The following is a 21933-nucleotide window of genomic DNA, read 5'->3' as shown; positions in this document are numbered from 1 at the left end:
CCAGTGTGTATTTGCATTTTGGGGGCAGGGAAAATGTGTCATCAAGCACACAGCTTAGTAACTGATCACTGCTCATCACAAAGAACAGATATACCAAGTTAATGATTTTAGAGCTTTTTTATGAGTATGACTGATGCTGGAGTCTGGGGTCATTGAAATTCTTCCTGAGCTACGCATCTTGAGGCCTGATTATCCAAAGCACAGAGCACCTCATCCTGAAATCCTCTCAGGGTGCCCTGTTGGTGGGAAACTGCAGCAGGCAGTGACTGAACCCCTTGTTACAATAGGTGAGGAGTGACGCTGTTTGTTCTCTTTTGGTCACAGGTGGGCCAATTCTCTGTTTTAAGACAAGTAGGTTGGGATATCAAAAATTCCACATAATGGTCATTGATATTCTAAACTGCCATATGTCCCAGGTCCTTCCTTGTGGGTATCAAGTCCTAAAGATAATCAGCCACTCAGAAGAGTGTCTCCTCCCCAGCCTCCCCACCCTCACCATGTGGTTCGGAGTCCATCTCTGAGCAGAAAGGAGGTGGAGACCAAGCTCAGGGCCTGAGATGATGCAAGTCTATAACAGGGCACAGGAAGCAGCCGAGTCCCTGGAGAGATCCCTCCAGCAGGAGGGCCAGAGTGACTCATGGACCATTCCAGACCCAGGTGCAGGCTCTGGAGAAAACTAGTCCTTGTGGGTAAGAGAGTCGGGCTAGCATGATGGTGGGGCAGGGGAGAAGGGGAGTGACCCAGGACCCTCCAGTAGAACTTTCATGAACTCACACACCTGGGCTCCAGCTTGCCCAAGACACACATACACAGATAGCATTCATCTCTACCCACCATAAAGTGTGATGAAATTGAATCCTAGCGCACAACTCCCAGCAACCACTTCCTCTGGGTTCACCTCCTCTGCCCTCATCCCCTCCACCACCTCTCTGGCAGGACCCCACCCAATCCCTCACTTTCCCCAAAAATACTCTGCTTCCTCCTGATAACTGACCACTCTCGTGTTTCCCCTGGTGGCCACGTATACTGTCCTCTAAAACCTCTAGGGTCCACACCTGGAGCTCTAGGGGAGGGGGTCTTCGCTATCTTTGCCTCCTCCATGGGGAGGTTCCCGGAGCAGCAGATGCCTGCCTAGATAACAGATCCCCACCACCATTCATTTTCATGCCACTGAATCTATATGGTAAATCAAGACAGTGTAGATCCTCTTGGGGGAGTTTAATCCACCCAGATAACCATTCTGAGCCCTCCTGCTGGGCTCCACCCTGACCTCTGGGGGAGCTGGGGACACAGAAGTGAGTCAACGAGGAAGATGGACAAGGGGAGGAAGAGAGCTAGGGTGCCAGGGATCTAGAAATGGGGAAGAGCATGTGCAAAAACCCAAGTCAGAAGAAAGTGAAGTTGGTCAAGAGAGACCCGTCTATGTGACTGGGACACACAGCTTGGATGCTGTGTCTTCTGATGAATGAATGAATACATGAGTGAATGAATGAAGGTGGTAAAGTAGGGTAGATGTGACTCAAAAAAGAGCCTACATTGGGTCCTAGAGACCAGTTTGCTAAGAGTGTGACAGCACTGGGGGAGCATGGAAGATACATAAGCAGAGAGAGAGAGCAGGGTCACCTGTGGGGCTTTGTAAGGATCCACAAAACTGACCTGTGAGGATGGGCTGGAGGCTGAGTATCCAGGGAGGAGGCCAGCCTGGAAAAGGATGATGAAAGAATGGACCAGGGCAGGGGCTGAGGTGACAGGGAGAAGGAGACAGGGTCAGGGTCCTTCAGAGCTAGAAACCCATTCACCAGTGTCTCTGTGGATCATCGCCTGTGGGTATAAACCGTGTGTGTGTGTGTGTCTTTTTCTGTTTGTCTTCCTCAGCCAGTCTGCTGGCCTGTGGGATCACCAAGGCCTCCAACCAAATGTACATCAGCCCAGACCCATTCACAGGTTTGAAGGGATACTAGAGCCTCATGATTGTCAACAACGCCCCTAAAGATGTTCAGGAATATAGTTGGCTCAAGGTGCAAATGACACTGAGGAAAAATCTGATTATCAGCTACAACACCACATCTCATTCCCAGCAGAATGGGCCCATGTACAGTGGCCGGCGAAAGAGTGCCCCCTACAGGCGGCCCTGCTGATTGCTACTGCTGCTAAGTCACTTCAGTTGTGTCCAACTCTGTGCGACCCTATAGACGGCAGACCACCAGGCTCCTCCGTCCCTTGGGATTCTCCAGGCAAGAACACTGGAGTGGGTTGCCATTTCCTTCTCCAATGCATGAAAGTGAAAAGTGAAAGTGAAGTTGCTCAGTCGTGTCCTACTCTTAGCGACCACATGGACTGCCAGCCTACCAGACTCCTCCATCCATGCGATTTAAGGAATCTCAATTAAATGATACAGGGAACTACACCGTGAGGGTGGACGCTATCAGTGACACCAGAGAGCACGTGTCTGGCTCGAGATTCAAAGGTGAGTGGGTAGCTGCCCCCACTGCCCAACTGCACTGAGTTGAATCTGGAGGTTTGGGGAGTGGTGTTCCTTGGAGCTCACAGTGTCTTAGTCTCCACCTGCCCTCAGATGACATTGGGAGTCTTGGTGGATGGTAGTCTAGCTTCTCCCCAGAGAAGGGACCCTCACCTATGTTCAAACGCTCCAGGTTCCCTCTATCCCCTGCTGTGTGACAAATAGGACAAATAGCCACAAGCTTAGTAGCTTAAAAGAACACTCATTTCTGTGAGTCAGAAGTCTGGGCATGGCTCAGCCATCTCCAGTACTGAGACTCACAAAGCATCAGCTGGGGCTATATTCTTATGTGACTCTGTCCATAGGATTTCACCTCATGGCTCTTTGTTTCTTCAAGGTCAAAAACAGTATATCTCTCTAGACTGCTGAGAAGGAACCTTATATAACAATGGGTAAAGAATACACCTGAATCCAGGAAACTCAGGAGAAGTGGGTTCAATCCCTGGGTCAGGCACATCCCCTGGATGAGGGCATGGCAACCTACTCCAGTATTCTTGCCTGGGAAGTCCCATGGACAGGGGACCCTGGCGGGCTAGAGTTGGACGCGATTCAGTGACTGAGCACTCACAGGCACACAATGATGGGAGTGACAGTCCATCCCCTTCACCATCTTCTATAGGCTACAAGAAAGTCACAAGTTCTACCGGCATTGAGGGGATGGGATTATACAGGGGTTATAGTAGGGAGTGGAGATCATGGAGTCATCTTGGAATTCTGTCTACTCCACCAACCTCCAGGGGGCTCCACAGGGCTAGGGCAGGACAGTGTGGATTTTGAAGACTGAAAGACTTCTGCTTACCTCTGACTCTGTATATACCAAATCGCCCTAGTCTTCCTTCCCTGGTCCTCTTGTCAGTAGAATCAGAGACAGTGTGGTCTGTTGTAAGGTTAGAGGAAGTGTTTTTAAAGGGAATGGGACTCAGATAGTAGGAGGAATTGTTATGGAGAGCACAGACTATTTCCCAGTCCATACGACCCGTGGTTCCATGGATGGAGGATCCAAGTTTTATAGAAAGAACTACATGAAAACATGCTTATGGGAAGAACTCACCATTATTGCAGTGAACAGCTATAGGGGTGGCTCAGCCCACAGGACGACAAGCTCAGGGGATTGCCTACATCTCAACTACCTCGTGCCCACTCCTTGCTTCCCTGTCTGTCTCAGCCCCGAGATTCTAGATCCCATCTTACAATTCTGGGCTTCTTCCCAGCCTGTTCTGAAAGCCCCTGTGGAGAGGAACAGAGCTTGGACAGGCAGATCCAACCCCTAATCTTCTCCTTCCTGCTTCACCCAGTGTTTGAAATCCCAGGCATCTCAGTGAACACCAGCTGCGCAGGACTGAATGTAGACTCGGTGGCTGCCATCTGCCAGACCAATGACACGAATGTCTAGTGGTTTGTAGGCTACACACAGGTGTCCAGCTCTGAACACATGACCACCTCTCCAGACACTAAGACCCTCATCATCAAAAGGAGCAATGACTCACCACTGTAGTGTGGGATCCAAGTCTTGGGATCCAATGGGACTTGGGATCCAAGTCCCATTATTAAGAAAAGTGAACCGGTCTCTGACGGTGACCTGTGAGTGTCTTGGGGTCATGGGAGGGAAACCAAGCTGGTCTCTGGGTCTCCCAGGGACGTCATGACAAAACAGGCAGAGAGTGGGGCATGAGACACCGTGAAGACAGCTGTGCTGGCTTCAGATCCCAGCTCTGGCTGTTTGAAGCTTTGGACTTCAGAATTATCCTCAATGCTCACAACCCCGGTCCACTCAGTTTAAACTGAGGGCCGTAATCCCTACTTCTCAGACAAGAAATACTATGAAAGCATACATCCAGCTTTTGTGTAAAGAAGGGACTGAGTGCATGCTCAGTCACGTCATACTCTTTGCGACCCCATGGAATCCATGGGATTCTCCAGGCAAGACTACTGGAGCGGGTTATCATTCCCTTCTCCAGGAGATCTTCCCAATGCAGGAATCGAACCTGGGTCTCCTGCATTGCAGGTGGATTCTTTACATTCTGAACCACCAGAGAAGTCTGTCTGCTTCTACTCTACACCTATTTTATTGTGACATGAAGGGCAGCCAGACAGCTGGCCTGTAGTAAGTCTCCATGACGAAAGACACTGTGATGACTCTCATTGTTCTTGGCTCAGCTGCCTTCATGGGGTGGGTCTGAGGATCCACTTGGGGCACAGAGTGGGGACACCCTTGGTAGGAGGGAGACTTCCTGTGGATTGAGAGGAGACAGGACCCCAGTGGTCAGAAGCATAGTCCGGGTGTCCTGCCCTGTCCCTGCAGATGGACCCTCCTATGCAACAATCTTCAGCACACCTGTTAACTACCAGGGCATCTTGCCTGCTGAGATCAGCTCCCAAGTGAAGATGGAAGTGTCTTTCTGATGGCATACTGCAAATCAAGTACCACTGGATCCACAATATCTCTGTCCTGAGCTTCTCGGAGAAGAACACCACCCTCCCAAGTCTGACCTGGGACCAGATGGGCAGGTACAGGTGCATCACGGAGAACTCCGCCACTCACGAGATCTTGTACAATGAAGTCCAGGTCCAGGCCCACGTGCCCAGTGAATGCAGCAGCTGCCCCTTGCTCTCTCCAAATCCCGCCACTCTCATGCCTCTGCCTAGGCAGTGCTTGTCATCAGAAATGCCCTCTTCATTGTGTGTTGCCATCCTCATGATGGTCAAATGAAGCCCCCCACAACCTCCCAGGTCCAAGTCCAAACTGCCTCCTTTATGAGCCCCCCGGAGTCCTCAGGTCAGGGTTGGAGCGAATTCCAGGGATGTAGGATCAGCCAACACTGACTGAGCATTTACACTAGCAGCCACCATTCTCACCTGGGTGATTCTAACCTGGGTGACCCTCCAGCCTCCCTACAGTGTAAGTGACCATTATTAGCATCACCTCCACTGTACAGATGAGCAAATGGAGCTGCAGAAATTTTGGATGCTTTGTTCCAGGCTCCAGTTCTAATAGGCAGAGGATGCAGGATTCAAACCCTGGCCATCTGACCTCACAGCCTCTGCCCTCCACAGATCCGTGGGGCTGCTCTGCGATGAGGAAGCAGGAACATGCCAGGGGAGGTGGTGGGGGGACATGGGGAGCTTTCCATGGTGTGGCCTCTGGAGCAGGTTAGGAAGGAGTCTGCACGTAGGGGAGGCACCTATTCAGGAACCCCACGTCCGATCCTCCACACCACAGAGAGAGATGGACAGGCTTGGGGAGAGAGCAGGCATGCAGGGCCGTGAAGAGTTGCAGCTCTGGAGCCTAGCGACCTGAGATGAAATCCCAGCTCTGCCGCTGCCCCTCTGTGTGAACAGGGGCAGCAGCGTCACCTCTGTGAGCCTGTTTGACCCTTTGCAATTTGATAGTGAGGGTTCTAGTCGATAGGGTTGCTGCACGATGGACATCAGACAGGGCACAAGAAGCCGTCAGCCTGGCTCAGAATGACATGAGTGGACACTGAATGTGGGCCAGAGACATTTATTTCAGTCACTCTGCACTATTTACTAAGCATCGAGTGATACAATTTTTGTGTATGTATGATGCCTCATTTCATGCCACTTGACACCCACTGGACTATGAAACTTCAAGGGAACAGAGACTGGGCAAGTTCTTAAGTCTCTATTTGTCCCCAGTGCTTAGCACAGTGCCTGGCACACAGTGGAGCTCAGTGAATGAATCCCCATGGAACGAGCTCATGGCCCCGTGTAACCAGCACACCCTGTACCCTGCTGCTCTCTGCCCCAGCTTATGCTTTTCTGGAGGACTTACTGCTCCCCTCCATGACACTGGACATCTTTTTGCTTTGTGCTCCACTGTGCACTTCCCAGATAGAATGCCAGCCCCGTTAGGGCAGGAAGTTTGCCTTGTTCACTGCTGAGCCCCTAGTACCTGAAACAGTGCCTGCGTGTGGTAGGGGCTCGTGAGTCTCCGAGGAACAGATGTGTGGGTGAATGAAGGGATGAGCAAATGGCGGTCCTGACCTCCATGCCTCTTCTCCTTCTAGGGATTAGCCAAGACGTCACCATGTCAACACTCCTCCTGAACTTCCTCATGACGTGGTCAATCTTGGGCCATGTCCTCCTCTTTACACTCATCCTTCTGAGCCTCATCAGATGTTACTCCACCAGGTACCCATCACTCTGGGCCCAGGGTGGGACGCTGGCCGGGGACTCTAACTTTAAGACCAGCACACCCTTGAGAAGGGGAGGCAGAATCAGAAGGGGAAGCGATCAGCCAGGAACAGTGCTGTCAGGGGTCATCTGGGCAAACAAACAGTTCTCAAGGACCAGAGGCTTATAGGGGAGAATAAGGGTCTGGGGTCAGCCATGCCTCTAAACAGCAGTGAGGGTTCCTCCAGTGACATCTTTTCAGCCCAGTTTGTTTGTGTTTACAGTGTAGATATTGAAAGCCAACCTAGAAGGGCAGGTGTGAGAATAACAGGGGTGCGTGTCAAGTATCCTGCATGTATCTGGTAGTCACTAGTTACCAAGAGAAGTTGGGGAAATGGGTGGCAGAGGTCAGTGGTGCAGGGGGAAGAGATTGGGTGGAGAGAGGATTAAAATCTAGGCTCAAAACTCAGCTTTGCCACCAGCTGGATGGGTGACCTTGAGCAGATCATTCCTCCTCTCATGTCCTCCCAGCCCCTCTTGGAGGATGTGAAGAGTCACACTGCCCTGGAGGGTGATGTGGGGATTAGACACACATTGTGGAGGATGAAGGGACTGGCATTAGTTATAAGAACAGAGTGGAGCAATGATTTCCATTCTCACCGCTATAAACATTTGGGGTCTGACAATCATTTCAGTGGGGCTTTCCTGGTGGCTCAGCAGTAAAGAATCTGCCTGGCAATGCAGGAGACTCAGGTTCGATCCTTGGGTTGGGAAGATCCCCTGGAGAAGGAAATGGCAACCCACTCCAGTGCTCTTGCCTGGGAAGTCCCAAGGATGGAGGAGCCTGGTGGGCTACAGTCCATGGAGTCGCAAAGAGTCAGACACGACTGAAGCAGCTTAGCCTGGGTTCCGTGGCAGGCGTAGGCAGGTCAGTGATGTAAGTCGCCTGTAGGTGAAGTGGGCAGATCAGGCAGGGGATGGACTGAGAGCAAGAGAACAGTCATTTTGAGTGGCCTGACCATACAATCCACCATCCCATGACACATAGCATCTTCCTCCAAGAACTTAAGACCTCAGATATATTAAAAATATGGGGGGAAAGCTATCTAATCACAAAGGCAAAAAAGTCAATAAAAGTGTGGGGACTTTTGGTGTAGAAGTCAAGCCTCTGGATTCATCACCTCCTACTCCTGGGGTTCCTTCAGGATGTGCGGGCTTGGAAAGAAGCAGTGACCTCTCATCTACCCACAGCTCTCCTATATTCTTACAGTTTCCCGTGGATCCCAGATTTGACTTCTTCCCTAATTCCTCTCCATAGGGCCAATCGGTCTGTATGTCTGTCCACCTCAGACATGGAGGACACGACCTGATGGGCAAGGAGGTGAGAGGTGAGTCAGAGACCTCATAGAGACGAGCTAGGCTGGAAGGGGTCCAGGGACTGGCTGGAACGGACAGTCAAGCAAAGGACTCAGGCCAGTCACTCTGGAATTGGAGGTGGAGGCTCCTATAGAAAGTCTACAGTCTGCTCCTAGGACCGAGGGGTGGTGGGAGGGTGGGGAACCCCAGGAGCACATGGCTACTGACCACGCCATCTGCCAATCAGAACCAGCCAATGGGATGTAGACTGGGGCGGGGCTCTAATTCCCACGCCTCTTCCCCACCAGTAAACAGGATTCCAACTTCTCCACTTCCTTAACCTGACCCTGTGGGATCATCAGAGAGGCTGCAAAGGTGCCCCATCTCAGCATCGCCAGCGACAGAGAGACGGAACCACCTACACATGTCCAACAGTCGGGAACTGCTTAAATGGGGCACAGCGCATGTCAGGTGAACCTGTCATGGTTAGAAACTTCGCTGGGCAAGGAGACTCACTGGTGTGCGAAAGGTTCAAACTTGATGCCCAGTTAGAAACGCACAATACAGACCACGTTATGAAAAGTATAGATTAGCAAGTGGATATGGGTAAAATATTACAGTTTGTATGCCTGTCTCCACAGTTTTACATACGTATGTATGTATGATGTACATATAATAAATATACAGATATGTGCAAAAATTATGGAAAATGCTAACTACCCGCAGTTCTGTCTCAGTTTCCTTCTTTGCACTTTACTGTATATTCTGAGTGTGGTTTTTTTCATCACAAAATGTATAATTTGTTCTCATAGTTAGAAAAAACAACGCAATACTTTGGCAAAAACCAACACAATTCTGCAAAGCAATTATCCTTCAGTTTTTAAAAAATATTATTTAAAAAATCTGAAAAATAAAAAGAGAAAATACAACCCAATAAATTTAAAAACATCATGGAGTTAGTTCAGACCCCATAATGCCATTTCTGAAACTTTTTTCTGAACTTTCTTCATGGGTGTGTCCAAAAATATGTAAGCAAATTTGTTCATCACCATGGCAGTTAGAATGAAAGGAAGGAAAGGGCAAACAAGGAGGGTGGGAGGAAAAAACAGATTAGCTAAATCTCCAACAGAGTTTCCCAGCCCATCCTGGTCCTTCTTATGAGATAGAGAGGTTCCAGTTCAGCCTATTAACAACCATAGAGTTACAAGCTACCTGGTTGGAAGCAGCATTTGAAGGAAGATCAGAACATTCTTTCAAATCTGAGGCTGATTGTGATAGTCTTGAATAGGTTCATCAGGTTTTTCTGTGCAAGCCTGAATTTTGTCCAATCAACAGGCTTTGGAAAAACCCTAGAAAGCATACAATAAAGTCATCTAGTGATTGCCCAACTCTGACTGTACAATAAATCAGTTGGCTGGTCTCTGGGTTCCTAGAGACCTCTCAGGCATTTCCCAGTTAGTGGCTTTCACTTTGGTGCTGGAGTCACTGGGAAGTCTTCACTGATTAGCATATGAACTAACTGATAAGTTGGAGAAACCAGGGTGATAAGTTAGGCTGACTCTATTAAAGGGTGTCCACTTAAAGCAAAACACAGAGCGTCTAAGTTTTATTCAGGGTCTTCCTGAGGACTGTAGCCAGGGAGACAGCTCTGAGGAACTGCTCCAAAAAGGCAGGGCAGAAGCCAGTGTGTATTTGAATCTGGGGGCTGGGAAAACTGTGTCATCAAGCATACATCTTGGTAACTGATCACAGCTCATCACAAAGAACAGATATACCAAGTTAATGATTTTAGTGCTTTTTTTTTTTTTTGCATATGACTGATGCAGAAGTCATCAGTCAGAATTTATGAAATTCATCACCAGAAGAATTCATGAAATTCGTCCTGAGTCATGCATATGGGGGCCTGATTACCCAAATCACAGAGTGCTTCATCCTGTTTTTCACCCCGAAATCCTCTCAGGGTTCACTGTTGCTGGGAGATTGAAGCAGATAGTGACTGAACCCTTGTACAACTAGGTGATGAGTGAGCTGTTTGTTCTCTTTTTGTTCTCTGTGGTCCAGTTCAGTTTTAAGGAAAGTCAGTTGGGGATATCAAAAGTTCCTCATAATGATTATTGACATTCTAAATTGCCATGGGTCTAAGGTCCTTCCTTGCGGGTATCAAGTCCTAAAGATAATCACCCACTCAGCAGAGTGTCTCTTCCCCAGCCCCTCCCACCTTGCAGTTCAGAGTCCATCCCTGAGCAGGAAGTGAGTGGAGACTACATCTGGGGCCTGAGGGGACACAGGTCTGTAAAAGGGCACAGGAGGTGGCTGGGTCCCTGGAGAGATCCCTCCAGCAGGAGGACTGGAGGGGCTCAAGGACCTTTCCAGACCCAGGTGCAGACTCTGGAGGGAACTGGTCCTTGTGGGTAAGACAGCAGGGCTAGCAGGATGGAGGTGGGGGAAAAGGGAGTGATCCAGGACCCTCAGCAGAACTTTCATGAACTCACACACCTGGGCACGGCTTGCCTGAGACACACACACAGAGAGAGGTAGCGTTCGTCTCTACCCACCACAAGGCATGATGAAATTGAACCCCAACACACAATTCCCAGCAACCACTTCCTCTGGGTTCACCTCTTCTGCCCTGATCGCTTCCACCACCTCTCTGGAAGGACCCCTCCCAATCCCTCACTTTCCCCAAAAACACTCTGCTTCCTCCTGATACTGACCACTCATGTTTCCCTGATGGCCACATACACTGTCCTTCAAAACCTCTAGGGCCACACCTGGAGCCCTGGAGCAGAGGGTCTCAGCTGTCTTTGCCTCCTCCATGGAGGCAAGGCTTAGGGTTCCTATAGCAGCAGACACCTCCCCCACTTAGGAGATAACAGATACACACCCCCCATTGGTGTTTGTGCCACTGAACCTAAACGGTAAGTCAAAGACAGTGTAGATCCTCTTGGGGGAGTTTAATTCCCCCAGATAACCATTCTGAGCCTTCCAGCTGGGCTCCACCCTGATCTCCAGGGAGCTGGGGACACAGACGTGAGTCAACAAGGAAGACGTACGTGGGGAGGAGAGAGCAGGGATCAGGGTGCAAGAAGTGGGGAAGAGTATGTGTGGTGGGTCAAGAAGAGCTGTGTGTGTGACTGGGGCACACAGTCTGGATGCTGTGTCTTCTGATGAATGAATGAAAGTGGTAAAGTAGGGTAGACGTGACTCAAAAAGAGCCTACCCTGGGTCCTAGAGACCGGTTCTCTCTACGTGTTTCACAAGCTATGCTAAGGGTTGAACCTTTTGTGAGAGCACTGGGGAGCCATAGAAGATATGTGAGCAGAAGGAGGGCAGGGTCACCTGTGGGGCTTCATAAGGATCCACAAAACTGACCTGTGAGGATGGGCTGGAGTTCAGGGAGGAGGCCATCCTGGAACAGAATGATAAAGGAATGGACCAAGGCAGGGGCTGAGGTGACAGAGAGCGGGGGAACAGACTGCCAAGTCCTTCAGGAGCTAGAAGCCCTTGACCCATTTTCCAAGGTCTCTGTGGATCACGGTCTGCAGCATAAACCTGTGTGCATGTATGTATGTGTGTGTGTCTTTTTCTGTTTGTCTTCCTCAGCCAGTCTGCTGGCCTGTGGGATCCGCCAGGCCTCCAGCCAAATCTACATCGCCCCGGATTCACTCATCGGAGTGGAAAGATATTCGAGCTCACTGGCCATCGAGAACGCCCCTGAAGATGTTCAGGAATACAGCTGGCACCGGGGTGCAAATGACACTGAGGAAAATCTGATTATCAGCTACAATGCCACATCTCATTCCAGGCGGGATGGGCCCATGTACAGCGGCCGGGAAAGTGTGTCCGTTAGAGGTACCCTGAGGATCAGGGGGTCACAGTTAAATGACACAGGGAACTATACAGTGAGGGTGGACACCATCAGTGACACCCAGAGAGCAATTGGCTGGCTCGAGATTCTAGGTGAGTTGGCAGCTGCCCCACCACCTAACTGCAGCTGAGTTGGACTGGAGATTTAGGGAATGGTGTCCCTTGAAGCTCACACTGTCCTGTCTCCACCCACCTCCAGATGACACTGGGAACCTTGGTGGATGGTAGCCCAGATTCTCCCCAGAAATGGGACCCTCACTACCTTCAAGGGCTCCAGGTTCCCTCTCAGTGTATTAGTTATCTTCTGCTGTGTGACAAATAGCCTCAAACTTAGTAGCTTAAAAGAACATCGCTTCTGTGAGTCAGAAGTTCTGATGTGGCTCAGCCATTTCCAGCACTGAGACTCATGGGTGTTGGCCGGGGCCACGTTCTCACATGTGACTCTGTCTACAGGGTTTCACATCCTGGCTCTTTGCCTCTTCAAGGCCAACAAAAAATTTTCTATCTAGAGAGGAATCTAATATAGCAAAGCTAATGATGGGAGTGACAGACAGCCCATCACCTTAGCCATATTCAATAGGTGACAACAAAGTCAGGAGCTCCACTCACATTAGGGGATGGGATTATAGAGGGGTTATACCGTGGAGTGAAGATCATGGGGCCATCTTGGAATTCTGTCTACTCTAGTGAGCTCCTGGTACTCCACAGGGCTAGGGCAGGACAATATGGATTTTGAAGGCTGGGAGAACTTAGTTCACCTCTGACTCTTTATATATCATGTCACCTTTTGAGCCTCAGTTTTCTCATCTGTAAAATGGCAGTATTATCCTTCGCTGTGGTCTGTCTTAAGGTTAGAGGCAGAAATTTGTAAAGAGAATGGGAAAAGCTAAGGAGAGGAATTGTTATGGAGAACAAACACCGTCGGTTACTTTGAGTTCTATCTGCACTTCCTTTGATGGGGGTGTCCTGGTTTGGGGGTTCAAAAGCAACCATCAGGCCACTGGACGATAGTAAGAACTCACGATTATTGTAATGGAGCCATAGAGATGGCCCAGAGCATTGGAAGACAGGCTCAGTAGAGGACTCCCATCTCCACTGCCTCGTGCCCACCCGTTTCCCTGTCCCTCTCAGCCCCAGGGATGCTCTCTTGCCAGGATCCTAGATCCTATCTTAGAATTCTGGGCTTCTCCCCCAACATACCCTGAAACCCCCACTGGAGAGGAGCAGAGTGTGGAGAGACAGATCCAACCCCTCACCTTCTCCTCCTGCTTCACCCAGAGTTGGAAATCCCGCAAATCTCGGTCAACACCACCTCCGTCGTAGATTGGGAGGATGCGGTGGCTGCCACTTGCTACACCAATGACAGCCACATCCACTGGTATGTGAATTATGTGCCGGTGTCCAGAAATTACCGGATGACCATCTCCCCGGACAACAAGACCCTCGTCATCCGAATGTTCAGCCGCTTCAACTCACCACTTCAGTGCGGGATAGAAATTCTCCCAGAGCGCATTCAGAAAAGTGACCTCGTCTATGTGACAGTGGCCCGTGAGTGTTCTGGGGTCATGTTCTGGGCCCGTGAAGCTGGGGGTGGGGCTCAGGGTATTCCCACAGCATAGCAATAAGACCGGCAGAACTGGAGAGAGCGGCATGAGCCGCCTTGCAGACAGCTGCCCTGGGTTCAAATCCCAGGTTTGACTATTTAACCCCTAGGCTTCAGAACCCTACTCACTGCTCAGAACCCTGGTCTCCCACTCAGTTTAAAATGGGGGCCCTAATCCCTACCTCTCAGGTTAGAAATAGTGTCAATTTGTGACACCTGTCTTTTGTGTCATACGGGGACTGCTTACAACCAATTGTTTGAGACATCATTTTATTTGATTTGTTTTTGGCTGTGCTGGGTCCTCACTGCTTCGTGCAGGCTTTTCTGTAGGTGCATCGAGTGGGCTCTGCTCTTTGCTGTGGTAGCTTCTCCTGCTGCTGAGCACGAGCTCTAGGGTGGGTGGGTGTCAGTAGTAGTGGCTCCCAGGCTCTAGAACACAGGCTCAATAGCTGTGGGCTCGGGCTTAATTGCTCTGAGGCTTGTGGGATGCTCCCTGATCGAGGATGGGCCCCACGTCTCCTGTACTGGCAAGTGGATTCTTTACCACTGAGCCATCAGGGAAAGCCCCTACAACTGTTCTTAAAATGACATTTAATTTCTTAATTTTTCAAAACCCAACTGTTCACAAGTCTTCAAATTCAGCTCACTGATCATTTTATTCAGTTCTTCTAAATTTAATAAAATCACATTCACTTTTGCTGTTCCTGGGATGGGATTGATCATACTCCCCTAAAGAGTTTGGTTTTCCAACTAAATTATGCATATTATAGACGCTCTGTTAAAGTCCCCTGCTGCCCATCAATGCAAGTTGGTATCCCACTAAGACCTGCTCAGATTCTCAAACAAGTCTTGTAAATCCAAGACACTGAACTTAGAAAGGCAGTGAAACTCAGATTCTTTGAAACATTCCAGGACTGTTCACACTGATTCAACTCTTTCATCTCTTTCAACTGGGAAAACACACCAAGTCTAGCGTCGTCATCACATTTAAATCTGGAACCACTCTTGCAGTGTCTCAGATTCCCTAACCCAAGAGCTGTGGACAAAGGGGTCATCATTTCTGACCTTCCCACACTGCTCACTGGCCAGAGGTTCGGAACCAAAGCCAAAGACACAGGGGCTGCAAATGTTCAGGGAAATTCCTCCCAGGTCATAAGGGTACTTGCCTGGTCCTTTTGTGGGTCAACAGGGGGACTCATGAATCCCTAAACCTCTCCTCTGAGCCTCGTTATCCTCAGGCATGAAATGGATCAAGAGTGGCTGTGGTCACATGGGTTGGGTGGGAATTAAGTGAGTGTGTGAATGTGTGACATGTTTAAAACAGTGCCCGGGGTGCAGTAGGTGGGACGCCTGCTTCTACTGCTACTTTTCTATTTCATTACGAAGTGAAGGGCAGCCAGAGAGCTGGGCTGTAGTACCTCTTGGCAACAGAAGAGGCTACGGTTACTATCATTGTTGTTGGCTCAGCTGCCCTGGCTGGGATGGGTCTGGGAGTCTGCTTGGGGTACAGAGTGGGGGCATCTTGGGGCTGGGGGAGGACTTGTGTGGACTGAGAGAAGGGGTCAGGACCTCAGGGTGTCGGAAGCATGGTTCCAGGGGTCCTGCTCTGTCTCTGCAGATGGGCCCTACAGTCTGCAGCTCAGCAGCAGTCCCACTGACTTCGGTGGCATCCTGTCTGCTGAGATCGGCTCCCAGGTGGAGATGGAGTGCATCTCCTATTCCAGACCAGAATCCAAGTACCGCTGGATGCACAATGGCTCCTTCCTGAGCTTCTCAGAGAAGAACATCACCCTCCCAAGTCTGACCTGGGACCAGATGGGCAGATACAGGTGCATCGCAGAGAACTCCGCCACCCAGCTGACCTTGTACGATGAAGTCCACGTCCAGGCACCCTGTGAGTGCAGGAGAGGCCCGTCGCTCTCTCCAAATCTCCCCACTTCTGTGCCTCTGCCTGGGGGATGCCTGTCATCAGAAATGTCCTCTTCACCGTGTGTTGGCCATGCTCACAATAGTCAGATGAAGTCCCCCCAACCTCCCAAGTCCAAGTCCAAACTGGCCTCTTTTATGAAGCCCCAGAGCCCTCAGGTCAGAGTTGGAGTGAATTCCAGGATGCAGATCAGCCAACACTGACTGAGCATTTACACTAGCAGCCACCATTCTCAACCTGGGTGATTCTAACCTGGGTGACCCTCCAGTCTCTTTACAGAGAAAGTGACCATTATTAGCATCACCTCCACTCTACTGGTGAGCAAATGGAGCCACAGAGAGTTTGGGTGCCTTGTTCAAGGCTCCAGTTCTCATGGGCAGAGGATGCAGGATTCAAACCCTGGCCATCTGACCTCACAGCCTCTGCCCTCCACAGATCCGTGGGGCTGCTCTGAGATGAGGAAGCAGGAACACGCCAGGGGAGGTGGTGGGGGGATGTGGGGAGCTGTCCATGGTGTGGCCTCTGGAGCAGGTTAGGAAGGAGTCTGCACGTAGGGCAGGCATGCAGGGCCGTGAAGAGCTGGAGCTCTGGAGCCTAGCGACCTGAGATGAAATCCCAGCTCTGCCGCTGCCCCTCTGTGTGAACAGGGGCAGCAGCGTCACCTCTGTGAGTCTGTTTGACCCTTTGCAATTTGATAGTGAGGGTTCTAGTCGATGGGGTTGCTGCATGAGGGAAATCAGACAGGGCACAAGAAGCCGTCAGCCTGGCCCAGAATGACGTGAGTGGACACTGAACGGGGGCTGGAGACATTTATTTCAGTTACCTCTCACTATTTACTAAGCATCGAACGATACAACTTTTGTGTGTGAACGATGCTTCAATTCATGCTATTTGACATCCATTGGACTATTAAACTTCAGAAGGTCAGAGAGAGGCTGCACAAGCACTTTGATCATCATTTGTCCCCAGTTTTTAACATGGTGCCTGGCACACAGTTGGAGCTCAGTGAATGAATCCCTGTGGAATGAGTTCATGACCCTGCCCTGCCGCCCTCTCTCCCCTTACTTGGGCTCATGCTTTTCCAGAGCACTTCTCACTAACTGTGATGAAGTGGGATGTTTCTTTGCTTAATTGCTGACTGCTCCACTTCCCAGCTAGAACATCAGCCCCATCAAGTCAAGAAGTTTCTTTTGTTCACTGCTGAGCCCCTAGCACCCAGAACAGTGCTTCACACATAGAAGAAGGTGCTGAGAAATCGTCAAAGAGCAGATGTGTGAGTGCACGAAGGGATGAGCGAATGATGCTCTTGACCTCTTCTCCTCCTAGGGCGCTGGCCTGTTGTCAGCAGAACGTTCACCATCTCAGGATCCTTGTTGATGTTTCTCATCATATTCACAGTTCTGGGCTTCACCCACTTCCTTATGGTCCTGATCCGTGCCCTGTTCAGACATTACTCTACCAGGTAGGTACCTACTGCATTGGGCCCAGGGTGGGACACTGGCCAGGGACTCAAACTCAAGGGACAGCACATCCTTGAGAGGGGAGGCAGAGCCAGAATGGGGAAGGGACCAACCAGGAACTAAATATTCAGGGATCCTCTGGGCAAACAAATAGATAACAAGGACATGAGGCTCCATCTGCTCACCTGTAAAGTGGAGGTGATGAAATGACTGATGCTGAAGCTGAAGCTCCAATACTTTGGTCACCTGAGGCGAAGAGCTGACTCATTGGAAAAGACCCTGATGCTGGGGAAGATTGAGGGCAGGAGGAGAAGGGGGGAGACTGAGGATGAGGTGGTTGCATAGCATCACCAACTAGGTGGACATGAGTTTGAGTAAACTCCAGGATATAGTGAAGGACAGGGGGGCCTGGCTACAGTCCATGGGATCGCAGAGTCAGACACAATGTAGCGACTAAACAGCGACAATAACAACAAAATGGAGGTGATGCTGATAACAATCACTTACTCTGTGCAGAGACTGGTAGTGCCATCCAGGTTACAGTGGTGGGCGCTGGCGTGGAGGAAGTGCTCAGAAAATGTGAGCTCTCCTTATCTCCCTGGAACTTACCCCAACTCTGATCTTAGGACTCTGCTGCTGCTGCTGCTAAGTCACTTCAGTCATGTCCAACTCTGTGTGATCCCATACACGGCAGCCCACCAGGCTCCTCTGTCCCTGGGATTCTCCAGGCAAGAACACTGAATTGGGTTGCCATTTCCTTCTCCAATGCATGGAAGTGAAAAGTGAAAGTGAAGTCGCTCTAGGGGCTTCATAAAAGGAGGCGGTTTAAACTTGAACCTAGGAACTTGTGTGACTTTAGGCAAGTGGCTACCCAGGAACCTCTGCAAACACCTGTTCTTTCAGCCACAAAATGTATCTTATGTATCTGTTTGGTGAGTTCAGGACAATTTCTATACATGATCTACCATAGGGCCTGGCATAAAACAGGTGTGAAATTCATCATCATCAATAATCAAGCCAGGTAGTACCTATATCTTTTCCAGGAACACCCGGTCTGTTTTCCCTCTCCCCTGCCCCACAGCATTGCTCTCTAGTGACCTTAAGACTTCAGAAATATTAAACTGTGCAAATGTTGGAGATACTCATTGTAAGGGGTAAGCCCCCAGATTCATTATCTCTCTTAGGAGTATGGGGCCTTGGAAAGAAGAAGCTGATCCCTCATCTACCCAGGACTCTCACAGTTTCCTATGGATCCCAGATCTGACTTCTTCCCTACTTTCTCTCCATAGGGCAAATTGGTCTATATGACTGTCTGCCTCAGACCTGGAGGATAAAACCGGACAGGCAAGGAGGTGAAGCGGGAGTGAGAGTCCCCATAGGGACGGGCTAGGCTGGAAGGCGCCCAGGGACTGGCTGGAGGGGACAGTCAAGCAAGGGACTCGGGCCAGTCCCGCTGGGACTGGAGGTGGAGGTTCCCAGAAAACGTCTACAGTCTGCTCCTAGGACCCGGTGGTGGGAGGGTGGGGAACCCCAGGAGCACATGGCCACTGACCACTCCATCTGCCAATCAGAACCAGCCAATGGATGCAGACTGGGGCGGGGCATGCGCGGAGCTCGGGTTCTAATTCCCACGCCTCTTCCCTACCAGTAAATTGGATTCCAACTTCTCTCCTTCCTTAACCAGACCCTGTGGGACCATTAGAGAGGCTGCAAAGAAGCCCCATCTCAGCATCGCCAGTGACAGAGAGATGCAGCCACAGCGCCTGTCGGGTGAACGTCATGGTTAGAAACTGCTGGCAACGAGACTCACTGGTGTGGGAAATGTTCACAATTTGATGCCGAGTTAGAATCGCACAATACAGACAGGCATCTGATAGGACCATGTTGTGAAGAGTATAGATTAGTTAACTGATACAGATACAATAGTACGGTATGTGTACACACACACCTATATGCTATATATATCCAGTGAGATGGTTGGATGGCATCGTCGACTCGATGGACATGAGTTTGCACAAACTCCGAGAGATCGTGAAAGACGGGGAGCCTGGTGTGCTGCAGTCCGTGGCGCAAAGAGTGGGACATGGCAAGCGAACAACAATATCGACATATAGATATACCATATGTATCTCCATATATATATAAATATCTGTGCACAAATTGTAGAAACTGTTAACTCTTAATGGTGCTATCTAAATTTCCCTTTTTGCACTTTACTGTATTCTCTGAAGTGTTTTTTCTTCCCCTTCTCAAAGTATATACATTGTTTTCATATTTAGTATAAGAACCAATAAAATTAAAACAACCTATGGTTTATTGAGACCTCATAAGGCCATTTCCGGAACTTCTTCTTGAGCTCTCCTCATGCACCTGTCCAAAAAATATCTAAGTAAATTTGCTCATCCCCATAACAAAATAGAAAGAAAGGAAGGAGGGAGAAAGAAAAAGAGAGATTCTAGACTCTAGAGCCAGATCTAGGGGAGTGTGGAAGCCCAGGTGAGCCCCTGTGTGGTCGCTGCTCTCAAGAAATACCTGACTGTTTGAAGGTTCATGAAGCAGTTAGGGCCATTTCTGGACACAAGGCAGTCTCCTGGGCCCATTGCTTAAGGCCTCTTCTTCCATCTTGGGGTCCTCTAGCCTTCATCTCCTCATCTGTATCTGCCTGTCCCCGAGTCACTAGGTCCTTCACTGCTGTTTCTTCAATAAAAATCAAAAGTCCTCATAGGAGGTTATTTCATGCAAACACATGGCCAAGGGGTCTGCTGGTTGCCTGACCCAACAAGAGCCCATGAGGAAGAGACCCTCAGAACCCTGGAGGGCATAAGTCCCAGCGCTGCCCTGAGTAGCTGGGTGACCCCGAGGCAGCCGCCTAACCTCTCTGAGCCTGGTTCCTCTTCTCCATAACCTGAGCGACACTTTGCATTCCTCAGGATCCTTCAGCACACCTGGCACAGAGCCTCACACCAGCCAGGTGCTTGGCAAATGTCCCAGGAAGCCATACGTGTGTCTGATAGTTTTTAGAAGAAAGCCACTGTCAGACTCCACCGCCCAGCTGGGACCCGCAAGGGCACAGACGACCTTCCACACCCCAGTTCATTCCCCAGCCTGATTCAGAAGTGACAACGCCTCGGCGAACTTTGAATTAATACCTGATCTCAAGTGGGGGTGTGGGGTTATGGATAGTGCTGTTCAAACCCGGAAGGCGTCCTGGGTGGGCAGGACAGTGGCCGAGCCATGTCATATAAACAAGGACCTTCCTCTGGGAGGAGCGATGAGGTTTTTTATTTTCATCCTGAGCGCAGGAAGGGAGAAGGAAAAGAGTGGGCGGGGCTTTCTGCCTGTCACTCCCTGGATCCACCCACCGGGGACAGGTCATTCCAGGATTGCATCTGAGCGGCTCAGAAAAAGCTGGAGGGTTGTTATGAAGAGTGATTCAGGAGCAGGAGGCAACAGGGATCCCGGTCCTTGTTAGGAGAGAATCGGGACTGTGAGCTGCCGTGAAAAATTCTTTCGGATGTAAACTGTCAAGATTTGAGAGGGGAATCGTCTGCCCCTGTCCCAGGCCCCCAGCTGCCTCCCCTGTGGAGTCCGATTGGAAAGAAGTGCCTGCTATTGCATCTAGTTGCCATGTCTGTATGCTCTCCCTACACATCCCAACCCCTTTTATGCGGCCTCTGTGCTCCATTATTTAACCGCCATTGTTGTTGTTTAGTCACTAAGTCATGTCCAACATTTTTGCACTCCCATGCACCACAGCCTGTCATATCTATGTATTAAGATGCATTAGATTCACAGGTATTTCCAAAAATCGCCTGATGCAAATAATAAAAAACTAAACACATCCCTCACAGGCTTCCCTCATAGCTCAGTCGGTAAAGAATCCGCCTGTAAGATGCAAGAGACCTGGTTCGATTCCTGGGTTGGGAAGAGCCCTGGAGAAGGAAAAGGCTACCCACTTCAGTATTCTGGCCTGGAGAATTCCATGAAGTATACAGTCCATGGGGTCGCAAAGAGTCTGATACGACTGAGTGACTTTCACTTTCACGATACAGACTTCCCTGTAGCTCAAACGGTAAAGAATCTGCCTGCAGTGCAGAAGACGGGATTTGTCCCCTAGGTTGGGAAATTCCTCTGGAGAAGGGAATGGCAATCCATTCCAGTATTCTTGCCTGGAGAATTCCATGGACAGAGAAGCCTGGTGAGCTACAGAGTCTGTGAGGTCACAGAGAGTTGGACACTACAGCGACTAACACACGCAAACATCCCAAGTTAACCATTGCGTATTCCCATTGACAGAGATGGGCACGTGTTCTACGTCTATATCTAAACCTATATCTCCATTAAAAAAGTCAAATCACTCTATTGTACACTTGAAACTGATATAATATTGTAAGTCAGTTGTGGGTGCTCAGTTGTGTCTGACTATTTGCAGCCACGTGGACAGGAATCCACCAGGCTCCTCTGTCCACGAAATTTTCCAGGCAAGATTACTGGAGGGGTTGGCATTTCCTTCTCCAGTGGATCACGTTTTTCAGAACTCTTCACTATGACTTGTCCATCTTGGGTGGCCCTGAGCTGTGGCTCATAGCTTCATTGAGTTATGCAAACCCTTCACCAGGACAAGGCTGTGATCCATGAAGGAGGAATTTCTGCTACTACACATTAATTTTACCTATTCCTGAGCTTCATATCAATGGAATGATAAGGTATGTATTCTTTGCATCTGGTTTCTTTCATTCAACATGTATTCAAAATTCATTCTCATTACATGTGTGTTGTTGTTTGTTGTTTGGTTTTGAGGACTAGTATTCCATTGTATGGATATATCGTACTTTGGTTATTCATTCTTCTACTATTTGGGTTATTTCCCATTTGGGCCGTTATAAATAATGCTGCTATAAACAGTCACATATAAGTGTTTGTGTGGATATTTGCTTTTATTCTTCCAGAGTAAATTTCTAGGAGTAGAATTGTTGGGTTATAGAATGGATGTATTATGCTTAACTGTACACAAAACGGCCACATCATCTTCCAAAGCAGTTGTACTATTTACATTCCTCCCCCG

At 49.6% G+C, this 21933-nt stretch overlaps 1 protein-coding gene across 1 annotated transcript; it reads left to right on the top strand.

Moving 5' to 3' along the window:
• Nucleotides 1-2364: 2364 nt before the first annotated feature.
• On the top strand, nucleotides 2365-16870 carry LOC102169325 (carcinoembryonic antigen-related cell adhesion molecule 18; the record flags this gene model as incomplete). The annotated part of the gene is made up of 7 exons (XM_018045208.1): nucleotides 2365-2467; nucleotides 6550-6673; nucleotides 8006-8043; nucleotides 11615-11863; nucleotides 13157-13426; nucleotides 15100-15375; nucleotides 16735-16870. Coding segments are annotated over exons 1-7 (1196 nt in total), but the record flags the coding sequence as incomplete, so codon positions are not given.
• Between the last annotated feature and the right edge of the window lie 5063 nt (nucleotides 16871-21933).

This window comes from Capra hircus, unplaced genomic scaffold, assembly GCF_001704415.2.
Source record: "Capra hircus breed San Clemente unplaced genomic scaffold, ASM170441v1, whole genome shotgun sequence".
In the NCBI taxonomy this organism is placed as follows: domain Eukaryota; kingdom Metazoa; phylum Chordata; class Mammalia; order Artiodactyla; family Bovidae; genus Capra; species Capra hircus.
The sequence above is the reverse complement of the archived record's forward strand: the minus strand, read 5'-3'. Positions and strand labels throughout refer to the sequence as shown.